At 41.1% G+C, this 26910-nt stretch overlaps 1 protein-coding gene across 2 annotated transcripts in view; it reads right to left on the bottom strand.

The window, feature by feature from the left end:
- Lpar3 (lysophosphatidic acid receptor 3) overlaps positions 1-26910 on the bottom strand; it is a 76131-nt gene that overhangs the window by 18128 nt on the left and 31093 nt on the right. For both annotated transcript variants that reach the window (XM_063257532.1, XM_003479063.5), the window contains one exon: positions 24642-25398. In XM_063257532.1, the coding sequence (XP_063113602.1) occupies positions 24642-25398 (757 nt within the window). The remainder of the gene's footprint in view (positions 1-24641; positions 25399-26910) is intronic.

The raw sequence follows: 26910 nt of genomic DNA, 5'->3' as shown, positions 1-26910 counted from the left end.
TTTTCATTTTCCTAAAACAATTATGTTTATTACTTTGTACAGTGACTAATTTGGTATTTTTACCTGTTGACATGGATATACTAGAGGATTTACTAGTGAGGTAAACTTGAGTAATACTTGTTACTCAAGCCTGGTTTCCTTATCGGTAAAACCGAGACGGTCACCTCCTCAATGGGACTAAAGATAACTGAGAACATGGTCCAAAGGCCCTTGTGTGCAACATCTGGCACTGGGTCACCATCACAATCATGACTGTGACTATGGCGTCTCATTACCACTCCAATAAAGGGCGAACACAGTCTGACATTTGGAAATATAGAATGGTAGGTCAAGGGGGCAATAAAGGTTCTGATGGCTAGCCCCAAGGCCAGACTGCTGTGTTCAAATCCCAGATTACCACTCCCTTGAGACCAATGTATTCTTTTTAACCCCATTTAGTCAACCAGTACCTCAGTTACTTTACCTGTCAAATGGAGTTAAATAATAAAGATTATCACCTGCATGAATGGTTGTAAGGCCCAGATGACTTCTTCAAGGCCATTCTTGCTGTTGATCCTGCCGTCCACTTTTAAAGATGATCAGAATGTAACCCAAGAGTTTGGGAAAGGTTGGAAAAATGGTGAGAAACCAGAGTTATCTGAATTTCAGAAACTAGTTGCTGTTCTCTGAGGAATCCCACTCAGAGGGGAAGAAATTATTAAAATTAGTTGCTCAGAATGTAGTTACAAAAATGAAAGGAAGTGAAAAAGATCTGAGCAGCAGAAGCAGCATGTGAGACCTAGCCACTGGGCAAACCTCTACGGTAACACTAGCACAAACTTTTGAAAATTTTTGTGTCCCTTTCCTCAACTAGACCCGGTAGATCACATGGACTGGGTCTATAGTCAGCAAATTTACTTTCATAGTGCCAGCTTTTAGCAAAGTGCCTGTCATAAAGCAGACACTTGATCAATATTTGTTCTTGGGTGAATTATCAAATGCTTGAACGAATGACTAGCTTAGTGATGCATGTAGATATTTGCCCAAGTGAAAGACCAACAGAGCAGCGTTTAGCCTTCTGATAAGCAGGCAGGAGCCACTGGCAGATGAGCAGACAGATGAACAGGAAATCCATTCCTACAACCCGAATCTCAATTTTATAGTTACAAGGTGACTATTTTTAATGAACAGAGGTTTTATGAATCACGTTGTTTGTTTGGCAGTTCTAATCAGCCCAGCCGTAACAAAGGTATTTCACAGGCTGTTGGAAGACCGTTTTGCTTTATGCAGATGATACATACCCAGGCAATTAAAGTACTGGATGTTTGTGCTAATTCAAATAAGCTCAAGTCTTCTTTCCATACTTACAAAATTCATCAATGAATCTAATAAATATTTTTGTAGAAGCACAGATGCTGAGATTTATAAGAATTCTTTTTATTCTTTTGAGACAGAGTTTAACTATGTAGTTCAAGACTAGCCTTGAACTCACCGTGTAGCCCAGCCTGGGCTCTAACTGAAAAATATTCTCCTACATCAGCCTCCTGAGTGCTGGGATTAAAGGCATACACCACCATGCCTGGCTAAGAATTCTTACAAATAGCCTATGTATCCTTCTACTCCATGAAAAAAAGCCCCTAACATTATGTACAGGGTTCATCTAACACATACCTTATCACCTCCAACTAGAAGAAATTCACATCACCAGGTAGTCAGCTCCATTAGAAAATACTCTAATCTTGAGAAAAATTTTCTAACAATGAGAAAAAGGTATTCTATCCCTATTTTCTACTCCCTGATCTTACTATATTATAACTATGATTACTATAGTATTTCTGAACCTCTGAAATACAATTGAAAAAAATTTTTTTGTGTGTAGTATTGGTCAACCCAGGGACCACATAGCTATAATCTCTTGGCCCTAATTTTTTTTTTTTTATGTTGAGACAAGGTCTTGCTTCTTGAATTTTCAGTCCTATTGCCCGTCTTCCAAGTAGTTGAGATTCCAAATGTGTGCTACTATACCTGGCTCCAGGTACAAGTTTGTACATGTTTTAAAATAAGTGTTATGTCCCTATTTCTTCTCTTCTTTGGTAACATTTCCCAAAGTCCTTTATCCTCTTCTTGGCGTTGACCATACTGACAAAATTCCTCTTAAAAAGTGATGCCCAGAACTGGCTTAAAATGTCACCATGGTCTTACTTGTATCCAGAGAAAGCAAATAATTTCTTCAACTAAGGATTCTATACATGCTACAATTGGCCACAAAGAATGAGTCCTCTGCACTACAGTACTGTGGCATGATTTTAAAAAAATACTTGCTGATCTGGAGAAATAATAACATTTCATTTTTAATCACCTGTATTAAATTTTGTGGGATTGAATTTAGACTAAAGCAAAATACTAAACTCTAGTGCTCATAATTAAGTCATTTGTATGTTTTCTAATTGCCTAATTTTATAAATGAGAAAATCAATACATAAGGGATTAAGTAAATCTTACTAATGACTGACACAGGGAAAGTTAATCTGTCTTGCAAATTAAAATCTATGTTCATGAGAAAAAAATTCTACCTAAAAGGAAAAATTCAATCTAAAAGGAAAAAAACACTTGATATGAACAGAATACTTTAATAATTTAAAGATAGAAAATTCCTCTAGGTTGATGGCATGTAGTCAACAAATATGCTTCCCTGTAGATTTGAGACAGTTCAGGACCAGTAAGAGTAATTTGGGGTCTTTTCTTATTCTAGGGGGAAAAAAGATCACTTCAACTTTGATAGCGTCAACAGAGGGATGTAAAAATATCATACTTAGGCCAGGGTTTCTCACTATAAAACATGGAAATATGGTACCTCAGCCAAGTGTTTATTATATACATTACTAAACACTCACATACACACACACGTTGGCATGGAAAAGAGAGCTGAAATACTAATAGTGGCAATAAGAGAAACAGGAGACTAGTGAGACCAGAAGTTTGTACCAATCGTAGGAAACATCTTTTCTCATATATACCATTTCTGAGCCACTGTAAAGTCAAAAGGGGATATTGTTTCTACCTGTGCATAGAAACTTATGTCACTATTTGTGCAATAGAGTGAGAAAACTATTTGGAGCTGGAATAAAAGATATAATTCAGGAACAAATATCCTTAAAATGTATATAATTCAGTACTATGATATCTACTTGTGAAATAAAAATCCATTTTGGTTGGTTAAACCAGATGGCCTCTGGGGTCCCTACTGATATAATATAACATAGTTTGAAAATATCCTTAGAATATCAAAGCTCTGTAAAGCACAAGTCTTAGCATGGATTGGGGCGTAGAGAACATCAGGCCAACTCCTGGAGGCACAGGGTGCATTCATCTCCTGGCAGGATAGGACCTGGAGCTCAAAGACAAGCAGGGGTCCTCAGGCAGGAGATATCTGAAGGGAGGATCACTGCTACCAACAGCCCTCTGCCAAGTCTGGTCATTAGCTTCTTGGCACGAATGCTAAGAAATATGTGGCAATCAGTACTGGCAGCTGGGTCGGTGTTGGGTGCCTTCACAGCTCACCTCTTGCACTGTACGCTGTACCACATGCCTCTGTAGTGTCTCCCTAATCCATTCATTTCTTTACAACATCCTATCCTTATGATAGTTACATCATATCACTATTACCTGTAGTCTGGATTAATCCAAATGGCCTTCCTGCCTCGGGTTTGTCCCCCTTGAATTCATTTGCCATAACCTTGTCAGTGATCTTGATAAAAGTCTGACAAAGTCTACTTGAAATCTGGATTTTAAGCCCATCACCTGACAGGCAGGTTTTCATGGTCCCCCCCAGTTGATCCACCAGCCTCTTTGATCCCCTGGCCAGCTCCTCTTCTGATTTCTTCTTCCTGCCTCCTGTGTTATTTGCAGCAGTGCCCTGAACTGCTTATCTGGTCTTTCATATCTGGGTCTTGCTGCTCCCTCTGCTTCTAATTAGTTTCACAGACCCACAACCTAGCTCTTCACACAAGCCTATCGTCTGCACCACTGGACTTAATAAAAATAGTAGCTTATACTCATTGTGCAGTGCTCTAGTCAAGACAATTTTGTACACTCAGCCGCTTAATCCTTACTTACATCATTTGAGGAAGGTACAGTCATGTTCCCCTTCTACTGATGAGGAATCTGCGGTCTGGAAAGGGTACCCAGTTTCCCAAAGCTGGGGTGCCTCTTCTAAGTGCTCCCAGAACCTCGTGTGGAATATAGAACTGACAGTGATCTGTTTTCTCGGTTTTCTATGCCATAGACTGGAGGCTCTTTGGGGAGAAGATAGGTTTGAGTTTTTCTAACCTCACAGACAAAGCTTAATTTTCATGAAATTAATATATGACAATGTCATGTAATATGATGTAAGCGTTAGGGCATACTCTGGAACCAATGTGTTTGTGTTCAGATCTCAGCTCTTTCAATCACTGTGAGATTTTGGGAAAATGATTTAACTCTTCTGCCTAGAATGCAGATAATAATAATCCATATTTTAGAGAAAAACTAAATGAGCAAATATCTGCAGAGTTCTTGGTTGAGTTCCTGGTAAATAATAAGGATTATATGTGTTTGCTATGCTATTATAAGCATTTAATGATAATGAAGAAACTAAAGCACTGGTAAATGAGATTAATATCATTAGCTCAGTTTTATAGGCAGGAGAAATAACAGAGATAAAGTGACAATCCTCAACTACACACTGTCCCAGAATTAAATAGCATTACTTGATTTACTATAACATCAAACATACAGCTCAAGGGTTCTTTATAAAATATCCTACTGGTAGATTTTTAAAACAAAAGCAGCAGATGACTGAGTAGGCACTGCAGAAACAAGGACCCAGAAGTGTCATTCAGAGCGGCAAACCACTTGCTTACATGAAGGACAAATCCCATATGTAAGCACCAAAGAAGTTTCGTTTCATTAATATTTCTGAGGAATTCATTGACTGACAATGAAAATATCTACATCCTCTACCTTGCCAGGGAATTTAATCATTTCCTCTTCAAAGTAAAGAAGTGTTTCACTAAAACAATAACTTTCGCTTAAGAAAAGGTAGAATGAAAAGAATCAACAGTGTGTCAGGGTTTTATAGAATAAATACTGTACCTCTTATGAGGGACAATCTTTAAGATGCCATTTCCTAAAAATAGTGGTTAGATTTCGCCACAGGAGACATAGAAATCTAAGGATCTTATTCAGAGTCCACACTCTACTGAGCAGTGCAAAATCCCTGTTCTCATGTCACTTTTAAATGTCCACTGGAATCTACTGGTAAAGAAACAATAGCTGGAAATTTTACCATAAATGGCACCCAGCTCTGAATGCTATCTTGCCATTGGCAATGTTGGCAGTGAGAATAGTATTCACTGACGTTCTTATCTTTCCTTTCTAGATCATGGATAAAAAATAAATTTCTGAAACCCTATTTCCCATTTTTATGAGGTTATATGTCAAATTCCACTCAAAATATAAGCATAACCATGAAGATATTTACTTAGAGGTTTGCATGAACAACTGGTGACCCTCTTCGATGTATGCTATTTATTTTACTCATTAATGTAATTAAAGCATTTTGAAAAACAACAGCCCATTATAATTAAATATCTGGAGAGTTTTTGCATTTCACTAAAGTGGGGTTTGTTGTTTAGAGGAAGAGAAGTGCTGTCTGCATCTCCCTATTAAGTTTCTGTCACACACATGCGTGCACACACACGTGTGCACAATCCATTCATTGAGTTCCATGGGTGAGTGTTGATTCTGCTTCTGACCAAGATTGGTTGCTTTAGAGCATTTGTCCCACACTACACCAATCAAAATCTCCTTTGAGGGAATATGCAAATGAGAGAAAGAGTAAGACTTTGTTACATGCAAGGAGGAGCTAAGACTGCCAGGTACTACAAAACAGAAACAAAAGAAGGGGAAACCAAGTTTTCAAAGGAAAAATAAAATAGACACATAGAGAGAGACTCAGATAAGAAATGAATGGAAAGAATTTCCTGGATAACACAGGAACCTCGGTTTCCAGGCTGCTCCTTAGGCACGAGAATCTCCACACCTTCAGTTGTATGAGACATTTCTTTTTCCATATAAGCTGACATGTGTTCTTCCTGATTTTCCAATCAAAACAATACTTAATACATGATTGGAAACTATATTTCAAGATAGAGCCCAGAACTGAAACATTTAATTTCTTCCAGATATACAAAGACTACCTTCACATCAATCATTTGGTATAATTTCAGATTCCCAAACAGAAGTTCAGTTACTGGTTAAAGTTCCAAAAGGTCTCCAGAGAGTTTGAAAAAAAAAAAAAAAAAAAACCCTTATTGTAGGGCTTTCAAATGATTTTTAATAATGTAAATGAACTAGCAGGCTTCATTTCCCTTACAATGCTTTTAGCTTTATAAGTTAGAGCTTTGAAGAGATGTTTTAAAAGAAATGCACTTAAGTAGATTAGTTTTCATTTTGGTAAAATGAAAAGTATTAGTGCAAATTAGAAACCTAATCAGTACGCTTATTCATGGTACTCTTCAAAAATTGTCCTCTTAAAAATTATCTATTGGTGTACTTATGAACAAGCACATTGCCTTATAAGTGAGGCAAATGAGGATAGACTTGGGAGTTTCTTTTCTAAAAGCAGAAGATAATAATAACAGCCTCGTGTTCGAATTGCAAGTTCAATATCACATTTGGCATGAATTTCAAAGTCTTCCAGGGGTGCTGTTTTGTTCACAAGGAGGTTTTTCTTGTTTAAGCCCTCTTGCATAAGACTTGGAGGAGAGTAATGAGAAAATAAAAAGATTCCCTACATGTTGAGACAAGGAGGAATTAGCTTGCAGGAAATGAAAATGACTCAATAAGCGATACTTTCGTTTCTATGAGCTATCACTGCAATATCATCTTTTTCTCAAAGTGGGAAGTTTAGAACAATAGAGACCAGGAGACATGAACTCCTGACCTGGTCTTCATACAGCTAAAAATCAGTCAAGTTTGAAGTGGGAAACAGGGTGGAGCCTCAAATCCAGTTCTGGGGAGGCTCTGCCCTGCAGGAAAATTCTAAGCCCTGTCTTCATCCTCGCATTTGAAACTGCCTGTTTTCTTTGGCCTCCTCCTCCTCCTTTTTCCTTCCACATAGGCACCCTTCTGCTTTTGGGCAATGCTGAAATCTCTAAGTAGGGGGTGCTGACAGCACTGCTAAGTGGAAGTTTCCTCCTGTGACCACCAGCGAACAAACTTCATTTTCAACCCTGAGTTCTCCTCTCCAGTGGAATTCAAACACACTTCATAAGCAACTGAGTTCTTATGAGGCAACAGAGGAGAAAGAAGGACCTGTCAGTCCTAGGAAGGGGCTGGCCTAGCCTTTTCCGTGCTGGAGGAGCAGTGGGTCTGTTTCACCTTGGAACAAACTCTACCATGGCCTCTTCTGCCATGGACATAGGTTGTGCAGGATACCACATCTGCTGGACTTTGGTGGAGACCTGTGGATGAATTTCGGCAATAAAATGTTGCTTGACACCAAGGGCATCATTCTTCTATAGAGACACGGTGGTTGACAAGTTCATTCCCCTGGGTGGCATTCCACAGAGAAAGCAAACAGCCCCATTTTCTTCTGGCAAGTTGAAAGTCTAGGCAGAGCTATGGGGCTGGAACCTGCCAAACTGGATCCTTTCTCAAGCGTTTTGCACTTGCCTTGTTAGTTCTGCCTAGATGGAGCTTTCTTCAGATTGGCAGTGCATTCAGTCTTCACCAAGCTTAGGCTCTTAGTAATCACATCAGCAGAGAAAGCTTCTAGGACTACCCTGTCTTCAGCAGCCTCCCCTCCCAAACTTGGCTCTGCCACCCTTAGCCTTTTCTCTGTTTCTCTGTTTTTCATCACAGATCCTAACAGTGCTGGTGCTATATGCTAATTTATTTGTTTATTTTGCAAGCTCACAAAGGCAGGAACTCTGTCTTATTACTAAACAGAGCCCTCAGTAAAGGTTATTTGAATGAATGAGTAGAATGGAAGTCACATATCTCCATTTCTAGCTTAACAACCACTCATCGCTCACCTCTCTGTCAATTTTAATTTGCTTCATACGCTTCCTGCCCCAGCCATTACTTTTTTCTGACAAGGGTGATAAGGCAGTAGCACTTACTTTTTCAAATATCTTGCACTGAAAACAGAAAGCTATGCAAATTATAATTTAAAGGCGTGTAAATTATAAAAGTCCTAATATGAAGGGAAAACACAAGCAGAAAGATTTATCACAGTATTTGTCTGAGTGTAGATTAAAGCAATCCATTAGAGGACAATTTAGAAATATCCAATGAAATCTTAAAACAAGAAGTTTCTTGATTTAGTAATACTCAAGGAACACAGTTCATGAAAATAGTCCCGGAATGCTTAAAGATGTATATATACAAAGAGGCTCATTACCACATTATTTGTATAGTGAAAAATTAGAACTAGATCATAAAATATTAACAACTCAGTGTGGATACAACGTGGTCTAATAGCATCATGAAGAGAATTAGACAAATATGTTGATAGTGGTATAAATACTATGATAGTGTCAAGTGAAAAGCAAGCTGAAAACTATTATATCAAGAAAACATTTCTGTACAAAAAATGATTATTGTGTATAATTTTATTATTTGCAGGGAAAGTGTCTACAAGGTGGTAAAACTGTTAACCTTCTGAAAGCTCTAAAGAGAGAACCAAGGACCTCCACTTTCTTTATGTTATGTTTAGCTATGTTATGTTATGTTATGCTATGTTATGTTATTTATTTATTTATTTTTGGTACTGGGAATTGAACTCAGAACCTCACAGATGCTATGCTGCTGATCTGTGTCTCCAGCTCAACTTGCACTTCCTAAATTATAAATTTTGTAATATGTACCTTTTAGTAGCAAGCAAATTCTTCATAATATGAAAATAATGAAGATGTTAAATTTATTTCTATTTGGAGTCAAAGTATTTCAATATTTATAAAACTATTTAAATTCTAAACTCTGGTGTAGATGTTTTCATTAACAAATTCTATCAACTTTCTAGGTTTTATTTTTTCCTAACTCACAAGGCTAGGAATACTTGTCCTGTCTAATACTCATGTATATTAACTGGCTGAATCAACTTCATGGGAAATATTTTAAAATCACAAATAAATTTCAACCAGCCATTATGTACATTATTTAAGATTTTTCTTCTCATATTTCATTCAAAATTAATATTATTATTATACTTCATTTACTACTAAGAATATACTCTTGGCATTATGACTTTTATGAGAAAACTGCAGTATAGAAAAATTAAATTTCTTCCTTGGAAAGCAGAACTAAAACCAAACACTTTCACTTAAAACTCTGATTCTCTCTCAGACATTACCCAGAAAGTAGTTGGTAAAAAGATTTTGTGAATTGTAAATCTGTCCCAGATGAAAAGGACTAGTTTCATAAGTTAAGGCAGTAAAAATTTCCCTTTGAACAACAAAATAAAACAAAACAACAGTGAAAAAATATATATGTTTTTTAGTCTGCACAGAGTGTTGGTCTATTATTACCAAAACCAATTCCTCATTTTAATTATGTACAAATGAAATGCTTTTTGGCACCAAAAATGCAGAAATCAAAACAGTTTAGGAAAACCTCTTCATGGCATTCAAAATTATTTTTAAAAGAAGAAGGAGAAAATGTGAAGTGTAAGCACTGATTAAACAAAAATGTCTTTAAAATGGAAAAAATCAGAGAGACTTAGAAAAAGCAGGACAATGAATCCACAAAGATATAAGAGGAACACCCACTGGGAAGTTTCTGAAAGCTTTCATGTTAGAGTAACTCCACAGTTATATACAAACAATGCATCCAAACAGTTCTCCCAGTTCTACAAAGCCACAGTCCTTAAATTACTCATCTTGCAAGATTCAAGTAAGTCTGGTTTTTGAATAGATGAATAGGCTCCAATCCCTTCAGGGTTAGGCCAGCAACTAATTTAGCCCAATATTACCAAGTTCTATCAAATTCCCAGCATCACAGGTCTGGAAAGATAATACACAAATTCAAACCAGTAAGTTTGTTGATCACAAAATATTATCAGAAAGACTTTACAGATAAAATTTCCTTAGTGTGACAAAAAGTGATCTTAAAGATGTTTCGGCTACATAAGGGGCCAGTAAAGAACTATCAGTCACACTGCCCCAGTCAAGAGTGGAAATGCTCTACCTAATTTGCATCCACTCTCCTCTCAGCCTGTCTCAGAACACAAAATGACAGAACCTCATGCAATTTTTATTTTCAGGAGGCTGCAGGCTCCTGTGTCCAATTCAGACATCCTGGTGACATGCCATTTAATACTAGTAAACCTTGTCATCAGGTTAATTCTAGAGGTCTCCCCTCGCCTCTCATTTATAGCTACTTATTTCTCTCGGCTTTTGCTTATGGCTTTTCTACTAGAAGCATCCTCTAAAATATTTTTCAGGCCAGACTTCATTCCATGCTTCCTCAAGAGTGCAGTAATCCTGGAAGCACAGTTTGCAGGTCACTGTAAGAGGTCAGTGAGAAGCCCCCTGGTGTTAATAGCTTGAATAATACTGTTTTCTCCTTCACACCACACCATTAAATTGTTTTCATTACCCACACAGGGGTTATTGTGTCAGAGCAAATGAGATCAGATACAAATTCAAATTGGCTAATTTCAACCTAATAAAGCACTCCACGTAACTAACAGAACAAGACAACCACAAACATTTTTAAAGTTTTTGTTTTGTTTTGTTTTGTTGTTTTCTTCATGACATACAGACCAAAGAAAAGAAACATATTTTACAAATAAATTCTACCAGAGCAAAATGATTCAGCCTCTACTGTACTTGCTATCTAGAAATTGGAGTTGGGGGGCAGTACCCTATAGTTTATCCTGTTAGGGATTAGAGTTAGTGGGTATTTTCCAAAGGTTTTAAAAGAATATATATTTTATGTTCTCCAGGAATATCAGAGATTTCACTTTGCCTTTCTTTGTTTATTTTGGACCTTCCATTTCTTTTTCTTTTTCTTTTTTTTTTTTCTTTTTTTGTCTTTTTCATTTTTATCGGTACCAGGGATTGAACTCACGACCGCCTGCTTGCAAGGCAGGTGCTTATGCTGCTGAGCTAAATCCCCAGCCCCACCACTTCTAAAGCACCATTTCCTTTGTTCCTTCCACTAACCAAATGTAGTACTCAGAAGCTGTATTCATACTTCTATAATGACAACCCTTTACACCCAGGTGCTTGGGGCCAGAGGAATCCAGAGGAATCAAGGGTCCCAGTCGCAGCTGGTCCTCATGTCTAGGACCCAGATATCTGCTTTACATCCTACCTCCCAGTAGTCAGCCTCCAGGGTAACTTGACTGGTATAGCAAGTCTGCTGATATTGAGTTTCCTCTCAACTCCTTCTCACTCTTTCAGGGACTCACTGTCCCTCCTGAGAATGTGTCCACTCATTCTGACCTACCCTGGTCTATGCCAATACACAGGTTCTACTGCTACTGGTTTCTTTGACTCTAACTTCTGACAACAGAATGCCAAGGACACTTAAGCAACGGGCTTTTAGGAAGTAGCATCCTCTGTCCCCCAGTGCTCCTGCTCTGATCTCAACCTTTTGTTGGTACCTTCTGGAGAAGCTGAGTTGAGCCTTATCATTCAGGAATTGCTACTTTATATCGACTTTCTGTGGTTTTTCTCTGAACACCACCTTAAACATCAGGCACAGCCCTTGAGAGTCTGCCCAGGATCACCAGTTTCTCCTTTCCACTGAATCATCCAGTAACCCTGGCCACAGCCTGCTAGACACACCTCTCACCCACTGTGGTGCTCACACAGTGGCAGCCACAGGGGCAAATGTTGTCACCTTGATGTGGCCAGCCCCTATATGTACTATTTCCTGTACCTGAAACGTAGACCCTGCCATTACCTTGTGATCCTGGTCTGGAGTGCTAGAGAAGCTCCATTAAGGTTCCACAGAGACTATTTGGTTCTTAGATATCTAGGCATCCATGTCCTTATCTTGAAAGAATGGCTAAAGAATTCTCTAGGAAACTCAACAGGAGCCCAGAGATGCTAGAGGACTAACCTTCCACAGAGAAATGCACATGATGACATTTACACCCAATCTCTCATGCTCCTTTTAGAAAGGGCTATCTCGGCCTCCTACCCACGGGCTGATAAAATGGAACATTTATTAATGCATGCTAGGAAGTCTGTAATGTACCTTATGAGAATGAGGCCTCTCTCACCAAACCCTCAAAGTATATGCTACCCTCATTCCATTATCCAGCATCGCCTCTGGCACACGGGCTGCATAAGCTCTAGCTTGTCTATGTCCTCTGAACCTCCACGTTAAATCAGTCTCTATGTCAACCATGGTGGCAGAGGCCCTGAGCCTCTTGAGGCTGTCAGTAGGTCCCCCAGAGCCCCAGAGTCTAGCGCCCAGGCCTCTACAAAAAGACAGTAGCTTCAGAGTTGCACACAGATTCAAGGAGAGCCTCCAGGACACCTTGGGTCTGTGTGCCACCCTGGCATCCTCAGTAGTTCTCCAGTTCCAGCAGAAAGCACTGAGCTCAATGCTGAGAGAGCATTCAGCAGTTTGCTATCTGAGTATGGAGTCACAGTGGGACATGCAATCACACAGAACCTCGGAGTGTTGCCATCTTTCTTCAGCACCAAGATCCTTAGAAGTAAATTCAGCACAATGTCCTGGAACTCAGAGCTTTCAACAGAATGTCAGGCATAACTCTGAGAAGCTGTAAAACCAGGGGCTTGGAACAATTCCTGGGGGGGAAAGCACTGACCTTCCAAGCCTTGTCTTGGACCAGATAGGCAGGTTCAGAAAAGATACAAAGTAGGAACAGACTGTCCTCTGACTCACTGGTGAATATAGTTCTGAAAGCCTAGGAACGTGGAAACTTTCAGGGGAGCCCTTGGGACTCACCAGTGGTACAGATAACCACAGGAGGTCCCAGCCACACAGTGCCAGTCTTCCTCTTGTTGGTACTCCAGGGTAGTGATAATGAACCTTGCCTGGAAAAATACCAGCCCTGGAGAAGAAAAGAAGTCTCTAAAAACTACTTCTCAAAAATTGAGAACACTGATCACGAGACTATCCATGTGGCTAGCCCACCTAGTCCTGGGTCAGGAGCATGTTTCAAAGAGACTTCTTATCCCCAAGTGCCCAGATCCCAGTAGGGCTGGTCCTGGGTTAGCTAAGGCCAAGGCATAGTCATGGGAGCCAGGGCAAGCTCCTGGGCTGGGCACAGGGTCAACACCAAAAGGACCTACACTTGGTTTAAAGTTCTGCTACTACTATCTGGAAGTCCTCAATAATTTTATCTTTAGTTCTTTTTTGTAGGGAAGCCAATAGAACATAAGAGTGAGCCAAAAAGATAGGTAAAGAGAGGAAAGAGCTGTATGTTTTAGTACCACAGTGTACTTTCTCCCTAACTTTCTGAACAAGAGATCCACAAATTACATAGCAGGCCTGTGGGTAATTCTGAGTCCATACTCACACTGTGAAGTAGAGAATCACACTAATTACCACTAAGGACCCTGGAGACCCCTCAACCTCTAGACTGCCAAAGAAACCTTTTGTGTTCTAGGACCACTCACAAAAGTCAATTCAAGTGACAAGGTAGCTAGGTACCTTCCTCAGACTGCCCCCACCTCAAACAAAGGCGGTCATTGGTAAAACCCAGGACACAGGACACAATCATGTCATGTCATGGCACCACAGCATTAAGTTGACAGGTTCCTAGTGATGCAGAACGGCTTCCCATGGTGATGACCAGCACAGAGGCCAAGCAAGCTGTTCTGTGCACAAGCGCCCCAAAGGGAAGTTCTCGCTGGTTCTCTCCACCTGGCCACCTTGCCACCTTCCAGAGGGCTGCTGAACCTACTTTCTGCACCACAAGGAGGCACAGCAAGTGGAACGGGGTTTGGATGGAAGCTTTGTAGCACCTCCATATATAATTAGATGGGGGAGATGATAGCTTTTAATGGTCACAAACATTGGAAAGCAAGAATAAGGACAAGAGTAGGCTTCTGGCTCGCCAGTCAAAATCCCAGCTTCCACAATGGATTGCCACTTCCAGGTTTCTCTGGCCTTGACCGTTTTTCTGATGGACTCACATCTTCACTTCTACTTCCAGCAGTCCCTGTGGGCCTCCCTGGCTGCTGCCCCCTCCAGTGGACATGACCTGCTACCCTCCAAGGTGCAGTCCTGTAGCATCTATGAGGACCAGCTACACCTTCCTGTGGTACAGCTCCTACCCATGTTGGCTGCCTACCACCCACAGCCTCGGGCCTCTCGCAGGAGTCTCCTGTCCTCTCTTTCTCTCTCTCTGTCTCTCTCTGTCTCTCCCTCTCTCTCTCTTCCTCTCTCTGGTCCACCTCATCTTTCTAAACCTCTGCCTTGCATTCTACAACTCCCACCTTCCTCTGAGCCCATCAATGACTCAAGACCTTCCTTGGGTTCAGGGGCTCAAGACCCTCGGACCTATTTAATTTGGCCTGCAGAATCTTTTTACAACAATCTTTATATAAGATGTGATCCATCTGGTTGGCCCCAGGTGCTACCCCTCCCTATTCATCCTCACCCCCACCACAGGTTCTATGCACACACTCATGTTATCTTCCTGGACTTTGACAGTAAAGGCCACACTACAGCAGAGTTCAAGGCCTCCCATTCTCTAGGTCCACTCTCCCTCTCAAAATAGCCTGCCACTGCTGTTTAGGTCCTTATTACAAAGGCAGTGTGCCCTGGCCCCTACTCTTCTACAGCCATGGCAGCGCCTCCCCTAGATATGTGGAAGCCATTTCCTGCCCTTCCCCTCAGCCTGCCTATAAGGTTTCTCCTTCCTCCCTACTCTTCCCACTGAAGTCTGGCTTTTCTGAGGGAGCCCCCATGGACCACTCAAAACCACAGCACTTCTATTTGTGCTTGAATTCTTCCACTTAAACCCATTCTCTTCTAAGAGGAGGCTTCTCATTTCCTCAGATAAGGCCTAAGCAGGGCTCCCTGTAAGTCACACATGCCAAAAGCCATACGAAGAAGATATATCTGTCTGACCTATCTTTCACATGACATGACTGTTGACTTATAAGCCTTGGTCACCTCCTGGCAACCTTAAAACACTGGGGCAAGCCTGGGTTCAATTTGCCTTCAGATTCAGAATCTTAAGGCCATGTCTTAGGGTCAGTATTGCTTAAAACCTAACAGCCAATAAATGTTTATGGTGAGAAAATACAAAAAGCAGAAATTTCTTCTTGTTGAGTAACATCAAGAATAGGGTATGCCCTCTGGTAAGTGGTAAACCCTCTGACCTCATGGAAGCCCATACTGTATGTCACTGTCACTTGGGCATCTGGGACAGGCTTATTCCTGCAAAGGCCAGGTAGCGGGACCCATTAGAAGAAGCAGGAACGAGGAAATCGAGAGCTCTGGCCACAGCACTAGCAATGATTTACAAGGTGAACTTGATGAAATGTCTCCACAGATACTGATTCCTCAGGGCAATGGGGTTGTTCCGGGCACACTGCAGGCATGATAACAATCTGGCAGTGAAGGAGCAGATGCTTGGCTGGGGGAACATGGGTCAGAGCAGGAGGCAAGGGTTGCTCGCTCGTGGTATCTCCCCTCTGATGTTTCCTGTTCCTCCTGCCCTTTACCCAGATCCCTTGCTGATTCTTAGGTCTGTGATTCTAGCAAACACCCTTTACTCCTGCCGCCTCCCACATGTTTGCCTTAGCTACACACTGAATGCAGCAGCCCCCAGGTGACATTTTCAAAGCACAGTGTTAATGTCAATTCAGTAAAATTCTCCCATGGTCCCAACTACCTCATGTGCCCCTGGTGAACATTTTAGAGCTTTCAATAATAATAATAATAATAAACCAGCCCAGTGTGGCAAGTGTGCCATAGGTTCATCATCACTGCTGGGCCTTAAAATTGGTGGTGGAACAACTGAGGAACAGATAATCAGATGGCAATCAGGGCCCTGGGTTCTGAACCTTCCAGGACACCAGTGTTGGCAGAAGGGCGGGATGTAGGCAGCAAACAGAACTTCTGCCCAAAGATTCTTCTCAAAGAGGTCAGACCTGAGAAGTGCTTCTGTCCTTTACCCTCAGAAAAAAGACTCCATAGTTGTTTGTTCCAACTGAAGAAGTAGGTCTGTTTTCCAAGAGGAAGCAAGGCCCCAAAATTGTTGTCAAGAAGGAACTATGAAAGAGGAATGAAAGAAGTTGGGTGCATTTACTGTAACAGAATGGAAAGGGCATAAAACAGGAGGAAGAAAGCGGAGAGGGATGGCTCTGGAGACAATGACTGGGAAAAATGGCTTCTACACCGACTGCAAAGGGAGACATTGGGGAAGGTACCAAGAGCCAGGCTCGGGATGACAAACAGCTAAGTACGGCAGAGGGAGAAGAAAACAGTCAGCAAATCCTAAAAACCCTGCAGCGTAGGAGACGCCAAGAAGAGACAGTAACATAGGAAGAATAATAGGAATCAGGGACACAGATCTTTTGCAGATGGGAAAGGGATCTAGAGATGGAGAGACGCAGTAAAAAGAATTAAGATGTGTTTTTGCACTCACTCGTTCTTCCCTTACCCTGAAAGCAAATGTCCGCCTGTTCTGAAGGCCCCATTGCAAGGACAGGACGCACACAAGAATAGCATCACCCGCACAGGTGGCTCTTCCAATGCGCTGTTTCCAGACAGAAATACAAACACCTTGAACTTCATACTAGGTACCAGTGCCCGTGTGGTTTCATCCTGAAAAGATTTCGTCCTTCTTTATCAGATATGGCAACAATCTGTTTGTTCCACAAGGCGGTGCTTTACATTTTTTTCAGATACTTGATTGTAAGGTGCGCACTGTGTCGAACATGGAAAGCAGCTTCTGCACACGGCAGCAACTACAAGGCCCTGAGAGCTGGAAGGGAATGCCTCAGAAAACCCCAGGGTCCCTGCTTAGCTCCTCCTTCCTCCTGGTTTTGGGGTGTGTGTGTGTGTGTGTGTGTGTGTGTGTGTGTGTGTGTTCTCTCTTCTCTTTATCCCTCTACTTCTCTTCCTTTTTTCTCCAACTCTCCTTGTTTTCATTCAGAAAGGACATTTGTTTCATCAATGAAGCCCATGAACAGTCTCAATGGCCTAGGTCCTGGTCCTAGCTCTCTTCAGACTCAAAGCAAATATTCCAGTTCTGGCAAAGGGGAAAAGGGCACTTCATTAGTAGGACCCTGGCAGGGTTTGTCAGCAAAAAGGGGACAGAGACAGTGTCTTAAGAGGAATGTCCTGGACTTCTACACACATGACATTGGTGCTATGTTACAGGTTGTATTATCAAACTAATGCCTGGTGGTCAAGGTCTCATTTATTATGTTTTATTCATAAATCTTGCAAAAGTTAAATGAATCATTAATAGTAAAGGCATCTGTCAGAAACAGAAATGCTTACCAGAACAGAGGGAGAAGGTATTTATAGGGACCAGCCATGTAAGCCTAGAGTTTTTCACTTTTGTGATGACCTTGTGAGCTGAGTGGCCTAAGTTTCCAGGAACAGAGCCGGCTGCCTTTGCCAGCTGTCGGGCAGCCTCTGCTAAGCACACACAGCCAACTTTCTCTGAGATACGCATCCATCTCTGAAATTCTGCCATCAGTATGGCACCATCACTTAGCATCTTACCCCTGTCTTCAGGGTGCCTACCACATTGTGGGGAAAAGGAACACTGCTCAAATATAGGACAAAGCTTTTCAAAGTCAAATAAAGGCTTAAGAATAGTAACTATAATATTTAGCACTCACTATGCAACATCTTAGGAGCTTAATAAGCATCAGCTCACTGAACCCTCAAAACCTCACCATGTCAAAGGTGCTAATATTACCCTCCTCATCTTACTGGTGAAACAACTAAGTCCCAGAAGGTCAGGTAAATTGCTCAAGGCCACACAACTTGAACATGACAAACTTAGGACTTAGATATGGGTCCCTCCCTGACTCTAAAGCCTCCACTGTCACTATAGTTGCCACAGGTATAGACATTGCAATAACTGTTACTACTGCTGCAAAATCCTCAGAACAAATCAAGATTGTGTTAAATGTCGAAAGACAATGCGATGCCATAGAAATAACTAGAAATCAAGGGCAATACCAGTTACAAGCCTCTGACTTGGGTTTATGTGATTCTAGTCCCATCACCTGCAAGAGGCCATTAACTGAGTTGGACAGTGAGTTCCTGGAGCCAATACGCTTGGGTTCAAAACTCAGCTCTGCCCCTATTCTTGGGAAAGACATCAAACCTCTCTGGGTCTTGGTGTCTTTGTCTGAATCTTCCTCACATGGTGTTATGAATACCGTATGAAAACATGTCTCATTCTGATTCATGTATAATACCCATCGAATATTAACTGTGAACATTTTTACCTGTGTGAGCTATAGGTAAGATATACCAGGATACCCCAATTTCCTTGACTGTGAAATGCCTCTGCATAGAGTCATTATGAAGGCTAAGTGAAATAAAGTTTAAAAAGCAAGGGACATGCTAACTTTTGTCACAGGAGATACCCAAATAAGAGTCCTTCCTTTTCTCCTTCCCAAGATGGTGCCAATGTTCACCCTTCTGAGAACTTAGCCCTAAAAAATGGGACACCCACCCACTTCTTGCCTCTGTCTATCTCATAGGCATGTTCTGACCAGAGCCTGCCAGAGACCAAGCTGGGAAGTAAAGAACCTGGGCTTTACTTTGAGTTGCAGATTTTGAAAAGTCACTCATTTCCCTACAACTCAGATTCTTAATTCTTATTTCTTGTTCATGCTATCATAATCTCAACAAGCATGTGCTAGGGGACAACATGTCAGACATGCAAAGATGGACTTAAAAAGGGACAGTCCTTGACTTCAAAGCATACATACTCTTGTTCAAAGTAAAGGCATGTAACCGACTCACGGTGTTGACTGAGGTACAGACAAGATTGAGAGGTGGCTCAGAGGAGGAAGTGACCAGATTTACTCAAGGCAAAGAAACAGAGAACTTTCACCCTTGAGCTGGGTCTTATGAGATGAATGAAAGTTTCTTAAACAGAAACAGAGGAAAGGTATTTCAGCAGATGCCAAGGCTTAGACAGGCAAAATGGGAACTGCCAGTATTTTATTATAGTTTAAGCACAGCATTCATCTAAGGAAGTGGCAACAAAACCTTCCTTTCTTACTTTGTGGGTCTTCCATAAGACCAAATAAAAGCAACATATTAAAACATAGAAAAGGACATACTATTGCAGAAACATCATGTATGACTTTTTTTTTTTTTTTTTTTTTTTTTTGAGATAGGGCCCCACGGTGTAGTTTAGGCTGGCTTTGACCTCACCATGTAGCCCAGGCTAGGCTTGAACTCACAGTGATTCTCTTGCTTCAGCCTCCCCAGTGCTGGGATTACAGGAGTGGGCCTCCATGCCCAGCTATCACGTACGGTTATTAGCATTACTCTATCAAGGCCCTTTGTGATAGTTAATAGCTCAGGCATTGTTGCTTCCTTTATCACCACTAGGTCTTCTTCTTCTCCTCCCAGTGAGAAGGATGAGGACTTAGCGTCCATTCCAGTGAGCGGAGGGTAAAAGAACTGAGAAGGAAAATATTAAGCTCCTTGTTTCAATCACCACAAATCTTTACAAACATCTTCTAAAAACAACAACATTTCATATTTTAAAAAACCAGTCCAGTCCTTATTGACCAAAAATAAACCTTGCTAAGATCATGGCTTTCAAAATGTTTTTGGGCATAACCCATGACAAGAAACACTAAATTTAGGTCATGACCCAGGATCTATACGTACATGAAAGGAAAGGTTATGAAACAATATCTACACCTATTAAATGCAATGTATTCTAACATTTCTTTTTGTTTGATATAAGGTTAAAACTACACTGGTTAAAATCCCAGTATGATACTCTGCCTTTATTCAGTTTTACCTTCCATAGCTTCAGGTAGCCACAATCAACTGCTGTCTGAAATGTTAACTGGAAAATTCCAGAAATAAACAATTTATAGGTTCTGATTAATGTGATGGAATCTGGTATTGTTCCACTCCTGCCAGCTGACATGTGAATAATCCCTCTGTCTAGCACACTCACATTATGTGCTACCTTCTGTTAGTCACTTAGTGGCCATCTCAGTGATGAAACCAACTGTCCTTCTATCACAGTGCTTATGTTCTGATAATTTATTTTACTTATTAATGGCCTCAAAGTACACAAATAGTGATGCTGGTGATTCAGACATACCAAAGAGAAGCCATAAAGTATTTCTTCTAAGTTAAAAAGTGAACATTTTCAACTTAAGGAAAAGAAAAACAAAACTGTATGCTGAGGTTGCTGAGACTTATAGTAAGCTATTGCTATTTCTTACTCTGCATGATTTATAAATTAAACTACCACTGGTTCAGATCTACAGGAAGAAACATAGTCTATATAGGGCTGCATGCTAGCCATAGTTTCAGCCATCCACTGGGGGTCTTGGACTACATCTGCCATAGATGAATAGGGACTAATCCAGGGAGTCACAACCCACAGCTGGAAAATATCACCTACAGAAACAGGAAGGTTGTGGAAGACTTCAAATGTATGAGTCATAAATCCCTTCACCCTTTCTTTTCATTTGTATTTCAAGACATTGCAAAACAGAAGAAAGCCCAGCCCATTTTCTTAACCCTGTGTGCTCAAGTCACATGGTGCTGTTTGACAGTAAACACGGGGTATCTTATATGTTTGGTTACTGTAGCTGATTAGTCTTGTCGATAAGCAGGATTTTGAAATGCTTAGACAGAGCCTTGATGCCCTTTGGGAAGCAGGATTATATATCCCCCTGTGTCTTTTCAATGAGAACCAGTAAGCAACATCTCTCACACAAAGGCCCCATCACACATCATAACCCAGAAGGAAACAAGCATTCTGCCTCGGGGCTGCTGAAATGGGAACAGGGTGCCTACATGCCTTACCAATCATGGGCTCACAATCACTGCCCTCACCGCCACCACCACCCTCGAGCAAAGAGTCTGCTAGCTATGCGGCTCTCTGTGCTTTTGTGTTCAGCCAAAATCCCACCGACAAAGATTATCTGGTCTACTCTTCCCTTCCAAAGAGAGCTGACTAAACCTTTCCAGCTCACAGATTCACTATTTTTTTGGTGCCACAGCAAGCATCAGTGTTCCAAGGCCCTTCCTTGTGGCTTTGCATGAGCTCTAGATATTTCTACCATCATATTTTTCATTACAGGATTTCATGCTTAGAATGTCTTTTTCTCCTGCCAATACAAATCCTACCAGTCCTTCAAGATGATATCCCAAGCTCTCTAAGAAGCTTCCCAAAACTCCACGACCACTGTCTACCCTGTGCCCTGTCTTTGGACTGAGATTAAATTCAATAAATTCATGCAGCCACTTAATTTTACAACTTGGAATGAACTGAAGATTGCTTATTCCCTCTCAGATAAGGAGATTTAACCAAGAAAAGGTAAACTAATGGCTGCAGATTACCTTGTAGAAAATAAAAGAGTTGGGGATAAACCCAAATATTTGTTATCCAAAGAAATCAGAAGCTAGAAATCTTACAACCTTTACACTGCGCAGGGGTTCAGTTTCATTTCCCCTGTCCCCAGACCTCTTGTCTTCCACCAGATCCCTCTGTCTCGCCACGGAGGAACTTCCCCAGGTCCCTCAACACCAAACTGTCATCCTGCCATTAACCAATTCCCCAGTGCTGCTTCATCTTAATCCCACGACTTCTCTATCCTACTGGGCATTTTCATTGTTTATTTCCGTTTTTCTGTTGCCCAACATCACACTTGTCAAAACCACAAAGCCCCTTTGTTTTAAACTCCTCTTAACTGTTCCAGATAAACTTATACATAACAGTATGAACTGAAGCCTTTCCTGTCTCCTGCTGTATACTGTTGATAATAGTATAATATACTGGTAAAAAATGTTTTTCCAAGAAGGAAGGTAATTCTTCAAGACACACAACCAACCAAATGACTAAGCCTACCAGTTAGAGATGGGGGCAGGGCAGAGTTGATTGACACAATCTATCAGTACCAACCTTTGGTCTTTACAAACGTACATCAACACTCTTTCGAGTTCAAGAAGAGAAATATTGATGAATGTGAACTTGCCCTTTCTTATTCTTCTCACAGTTTGAAAAAGAGAATGAGCAGTCAAAGCAGAAGCTGGACAAAAAGAACACCAGCAAAAGTCCAAATAAATCACAACTAGCTGCAGAGGATGGTGTCAATGACTTGTATTCTGGTGCCAGCTGCACAGGGAGTCCTTGGCCCCAGACTACCAGCAAAATGATGTATACTCTCCGTTCAATCGCTTCATCTGGTCAACAGTGATGGGAGGGTTACCTGCCCCACAGGGTTGCCGTGAGGATTAGACAAAGTAATATTCACAAAAAATGGCAGTGTCTAGCACAAGCTAAGCACTATATATATTTTTATATAAAGTATATATTTTTAAAATCCTCAATTTAAAATTATTTTGATAATTGTTTTGTTTCTCTATTGATCTCAAAATCTTGCCAGCAGTAGCAGTACCTGGGGACCATATTTTCCTTTTGTATGACACACATGCTGCACCCTCCAATATCAATTATCTCCCCACAATTTATTTTATAGCCTCTTCACTTCGAGTCCTGATAGAAATATACTTCTGGACCTCTGTATCAGCCCCCACTGTAGCAGCCACCACACAAAGAGAAAAAGAGGCTCTCTCCTTCAGAGGACAAGGCCTGTGAAAACACAGGAGTTCTTGCTTGTCCACGCATCACAAATTCTGCTTGTAACCCAGAACTGGAATCGGGGGACAATAAGCCACTGACCAAAGAGAAGTCAAAACGTCAGGGAACATTTACCACATCAGCCATGTCTTTGTAGGACGAGGCTTAGAGTGCAAAGCAAAACTCCTTAGAGCTTTCCAAACTCACTTTCTTAAAGCATTTCTTCCTTTTCTTTCTTAATTTTACTCTAGTTAGGCTCTCAGCTACACTAAATTTTATTTTCTCAGTCATTAAAAAAAAAGGCAACATTTAGCTGAACCCAGTGGGACTTTGACTCCACCTCTGAGGAGTATTAACAGTGCTAACACAGTTGAGTTCCTCTGACCCAAGAATCCAAAGTCCGAAACACCTCAAAATCTAATTTGGGGACTGGTAATATAGCTCAGTGGTGGAAGTGCCTACCTGGCAAGCACAAGGGCTTGAGTTTGAATCCTGGTGCCAAAAAAACAAGCAAACACACACTTAAAATTTTTTGAGCATCAATGCATAAAAAGTTCACAGAATTTCTTGTCTCACACACTTCAGTTCAGGATCCCTCAACTGATACTGCTTGTCCTTGACTGCAGCCTTCTCTTGCATCTAGGCCACTGAAGCTCCAGGACATTGAGGCCCATCCCTTGACCCTCTTCTCTTGCTCTTCCGACATTCACATTCCCCTCGTGGTGAGCTCACACAGTCCTTGGTGTAAAGCACCAGTTCTTCCCCCAGCCATGACTTTCATATCCTGCATTTCTGATGCGTACATCAACAGCATATTAAATAGGATCGGCACTCCACTTGAATGTCTAACAGGATCTTAGATTTGGCTCAAACTCCTGACCTTCCCCCACACTTCCTCCTCTTCCATCTTCCTCATCCCTGTTAAGGATGTTTCCCACCTTCCCCCTCCTCCCTTCACCTCCCATCGGCAAATCTTATCGATTCTATCTTTAAAAAATATCCAGGATCTGAGCATCACCTCCAACTGCCCTCTAGCCTCTGTGATCCTTCTTAAGCACTGGAATAACCTTTTAAGCAGTTCTTCTGCTTCTGCCCTTATCTTAGTACAGTCTTCCATTAAAACAGCAGCAAGAGAGGTGCCCTAAAATTTAAGTTAGATCATGTCAAAGTCCAGAACTTTCCAGTAGTTTTTCATCTCATTCAGGAAAGTCAAAGTCCTTACAATGAGAGCATTGCAGCCTCTCACCATCAACTCTGTGACCTCGTCTCCTCCTCTGCCTCACTCCACTATAGCCACACCAGTCTCCTTCAAGGTCCTGGGCTTGCTGCGTCTTCTACCTGGAGTCCTTTTCTATGCACCCAAGTGGTTCACTACTCGTCGTCTCTGCCCCAAAACCAGGGATCCTGAACTGAAGTGCGTGAGACAAGAAGTTCTGTGAACTTTTTATGCATTGATGCTCAAAAAGTTTTAAGTTTGTGTTTGCTTGTTTTTTTGGCATCAGGATTCAAACTCAAGACCTTGTGCTTGCCAGGTAGGCACTTACTGTAGGTGACCTTCATAGTGTTTTAGTTTTTTCTTTTTTAAGTCACAAATTTAACATGCTTGGCACTCCTAATTGCCTTTCTTGGTTTATTTTTCCACATAAGATCCTTCTTATTTTATAAATTGTATTTATCTCCCTCTAGTAGAATACTTACTTTTTCTTCCCCTATTTGAGTACAATCTCTAGGTGACGGGGATGGATTTATGTCTTTTCTTTTGCACTGCTGCACCTTGACTGCCCACTACGTGTCTTACATACAACAGATGCTGAATAAAAAATTGCTAATGAATAGGAAAAATGACTCACAAGGCTCCTCTTACCTAAGACAGTCATTACTGTCTTCATGAGCTTCATGGGAGCCCGCCGGCGGCTGATGGACCCACTGGTATGTGAAGACAGGACATTGGTTTTCCTCTTGACATACATGTAGATCCGAAGGTATACCACCACCATGATGAAGAAGGCCATGAGGTTAGACACAGTCCAGAAAATGAGGTAACTCCTGCTATAAATGGGGGCCAGGGAGGAGCAGGTAGAGATGTTGCAGAGGCAATTCCAGCCCAACGTGGGGACCGCCCCCATGAAGATGGCGATGGCCCACACCAGCAGAATGAGCAGTATCACCCTCTTTTTGGTCAAATTGCTGTGGATCCGCATCCTCATGATTGACATGTGCCTCTCCACGGCAATAACCAGCAGATTGGTCAGAGAGGCAGTCAAGCTAGTGTCCAGAAGCCCCTGGCGAAGAAACCAGCGGTTGACAGTCAAAGTTTTGGAAACTGGGCCAGTGTTAAACATCAAGTATACATAGGCAATGCCAGCAAAGAAATCTGCAGCAGCTAAATTTGCCAATAGATAATAGAAAGGGAAATGAAACTTTCTGTTTTTGATCACAGCTGCGATGACCAGAGAATTAGAAAAAAAAATAAACAGGCAGAAAAATGTCCCAACACACAAAACAATTAAGAGTTTTGTTCCTGTCCACTCATCAGCAGTGTCGGTGTTGCTCCTGTTATAAAAAAAGTCCATCCGTTTATCATAGTGACACTCATTCATCGTGGAGAAGAGCAGAACATCCTACAAAGAAATTTTAAAAAGAAACAAATATCACTGTTTGTGAAATCAGCACTGAGACACCAATTAACACTTGTGGTCCCTTCTTCCGCTAACTTCCACTAGTCCTTCATCTGGCAGGAAAAATCCCCTTGTTGTAACACACTGGTCCCTAACTTCCCACCACAGCATTTAGCTTGCGTGTTGTTTGTTTACCAGGGAAGGCGGCAATTTCAGTGAGACAGCATCTGTGTCTATTTTGTTCATTATGAATAACTGCAGGATCTGCTCGTTCTGCCTGTGGTCCACCACTTTTGCTTCCCACTCTTGACCCTCCTTTGATCATTGTTTAGGTTTCAAGCTACAATCACATTCACTTTTAAGCATGTAGTATATACAGGGAGAAAGACTTTGAACACCTCTTCCTCCCCTTTGTGTTCAAGCCTTCCTTATAGTCTCTTAATCTATACTATACCAATATATATTTGTTTATTGAATTTTCCAAGTCAATCACTTAAATTTCTTTCTTTGGAGAGTCTCAACCAACAGGTGGTAGAGGATGAGATGTCTATGTGCAAGACTTAGATCTAGGGTTTGAGAAGATAGCCAATATAATGTGAAAGAAAGTCCCTTGGACAGATGTGTGAACAGAGACTCCAACCGGGAGGGCCAGGCAGACAGAGAAGATGCTGTTCCTCTCAGTACAAAATGTCCTGGCCCCTAAAGGTGAGAGATTCTGGATAAGGTAGGGCTGGGCGGGACTCTGAGGACATCCATCTGCCACAGCTGGTAGGGAAAACCAGATATTCTGCCTTTCGGCGGTATGATCAGCCCTGAAGAGGTCCACTCCATGGAGACCAAGGCTGAAGATTCGGATTCAGCCTTCTGACTAAAATGACCCTGGGATCCTTCACAAGAAAGAAGGGCTAAGTGTCCACTAAAAATAAAGTGTGCAAACAGCAAAAGTATAGTTAGAATCCCTAGGTTTTAAAGTTCCTGCAAATGCCTATAATCCAATGTCATATCTACAATCAGGGTAAACAGACCAGAAAACAATTTTAAGTAGTACAAAACAGAAATGTATCTCAGACAGTCTACTTGCTAATTTATATTTTAATGAGACAATGATACTTTTAAACAAATTAGATATTTGCTTCTCTGTTGTACAAATGGGAGGTAAAGTACTACTTTACATGCTTAAAATAAACTAGGAGTGGTCTCAAGAGGCAAATGATTCTACTGCTTTACAATTACAAAGAAGGACTCAATTTTAATAACAACAAAACAAAAGTCAGTCTCTTTTGGAGACATTCATCAATGTTTAACTGTAAATATCCAGTAATTTCATATAACACACACACACACACACACACACACACACACACACACACGCTATACTGCAACAATTTCCCGAATTAAAAATACAGATTGTATAATTTTAATAGCTTCATAATATTTCATACATGAATGTATCACATTTTACTTAACTTATTCATAAGTGTTGAAAATTAAGGTTGTTTCCAGTATTTCACTTTT

This window comes from Cavia porcellus, unplaced genomic scaffold (assembly GCF_034190915.1).
Source record: "Cavia porcellus strain 051 isolate PalLab524CR breed Dunkin Hartley unplaced genomic scaffold, mCavPor4.1 scaffold_1, whole genome shotgun sequence".
Classification (NCBI taxonomy): domain Eukaryota; kingdom Metazoa; phylum Chordata; class Mammalia; order Rodentia; family Caviidae; genus Cavia; species Cavia porcellus.
This window is presented reverse-complemented; position numbering and strand designations above follow the sequence as displayed.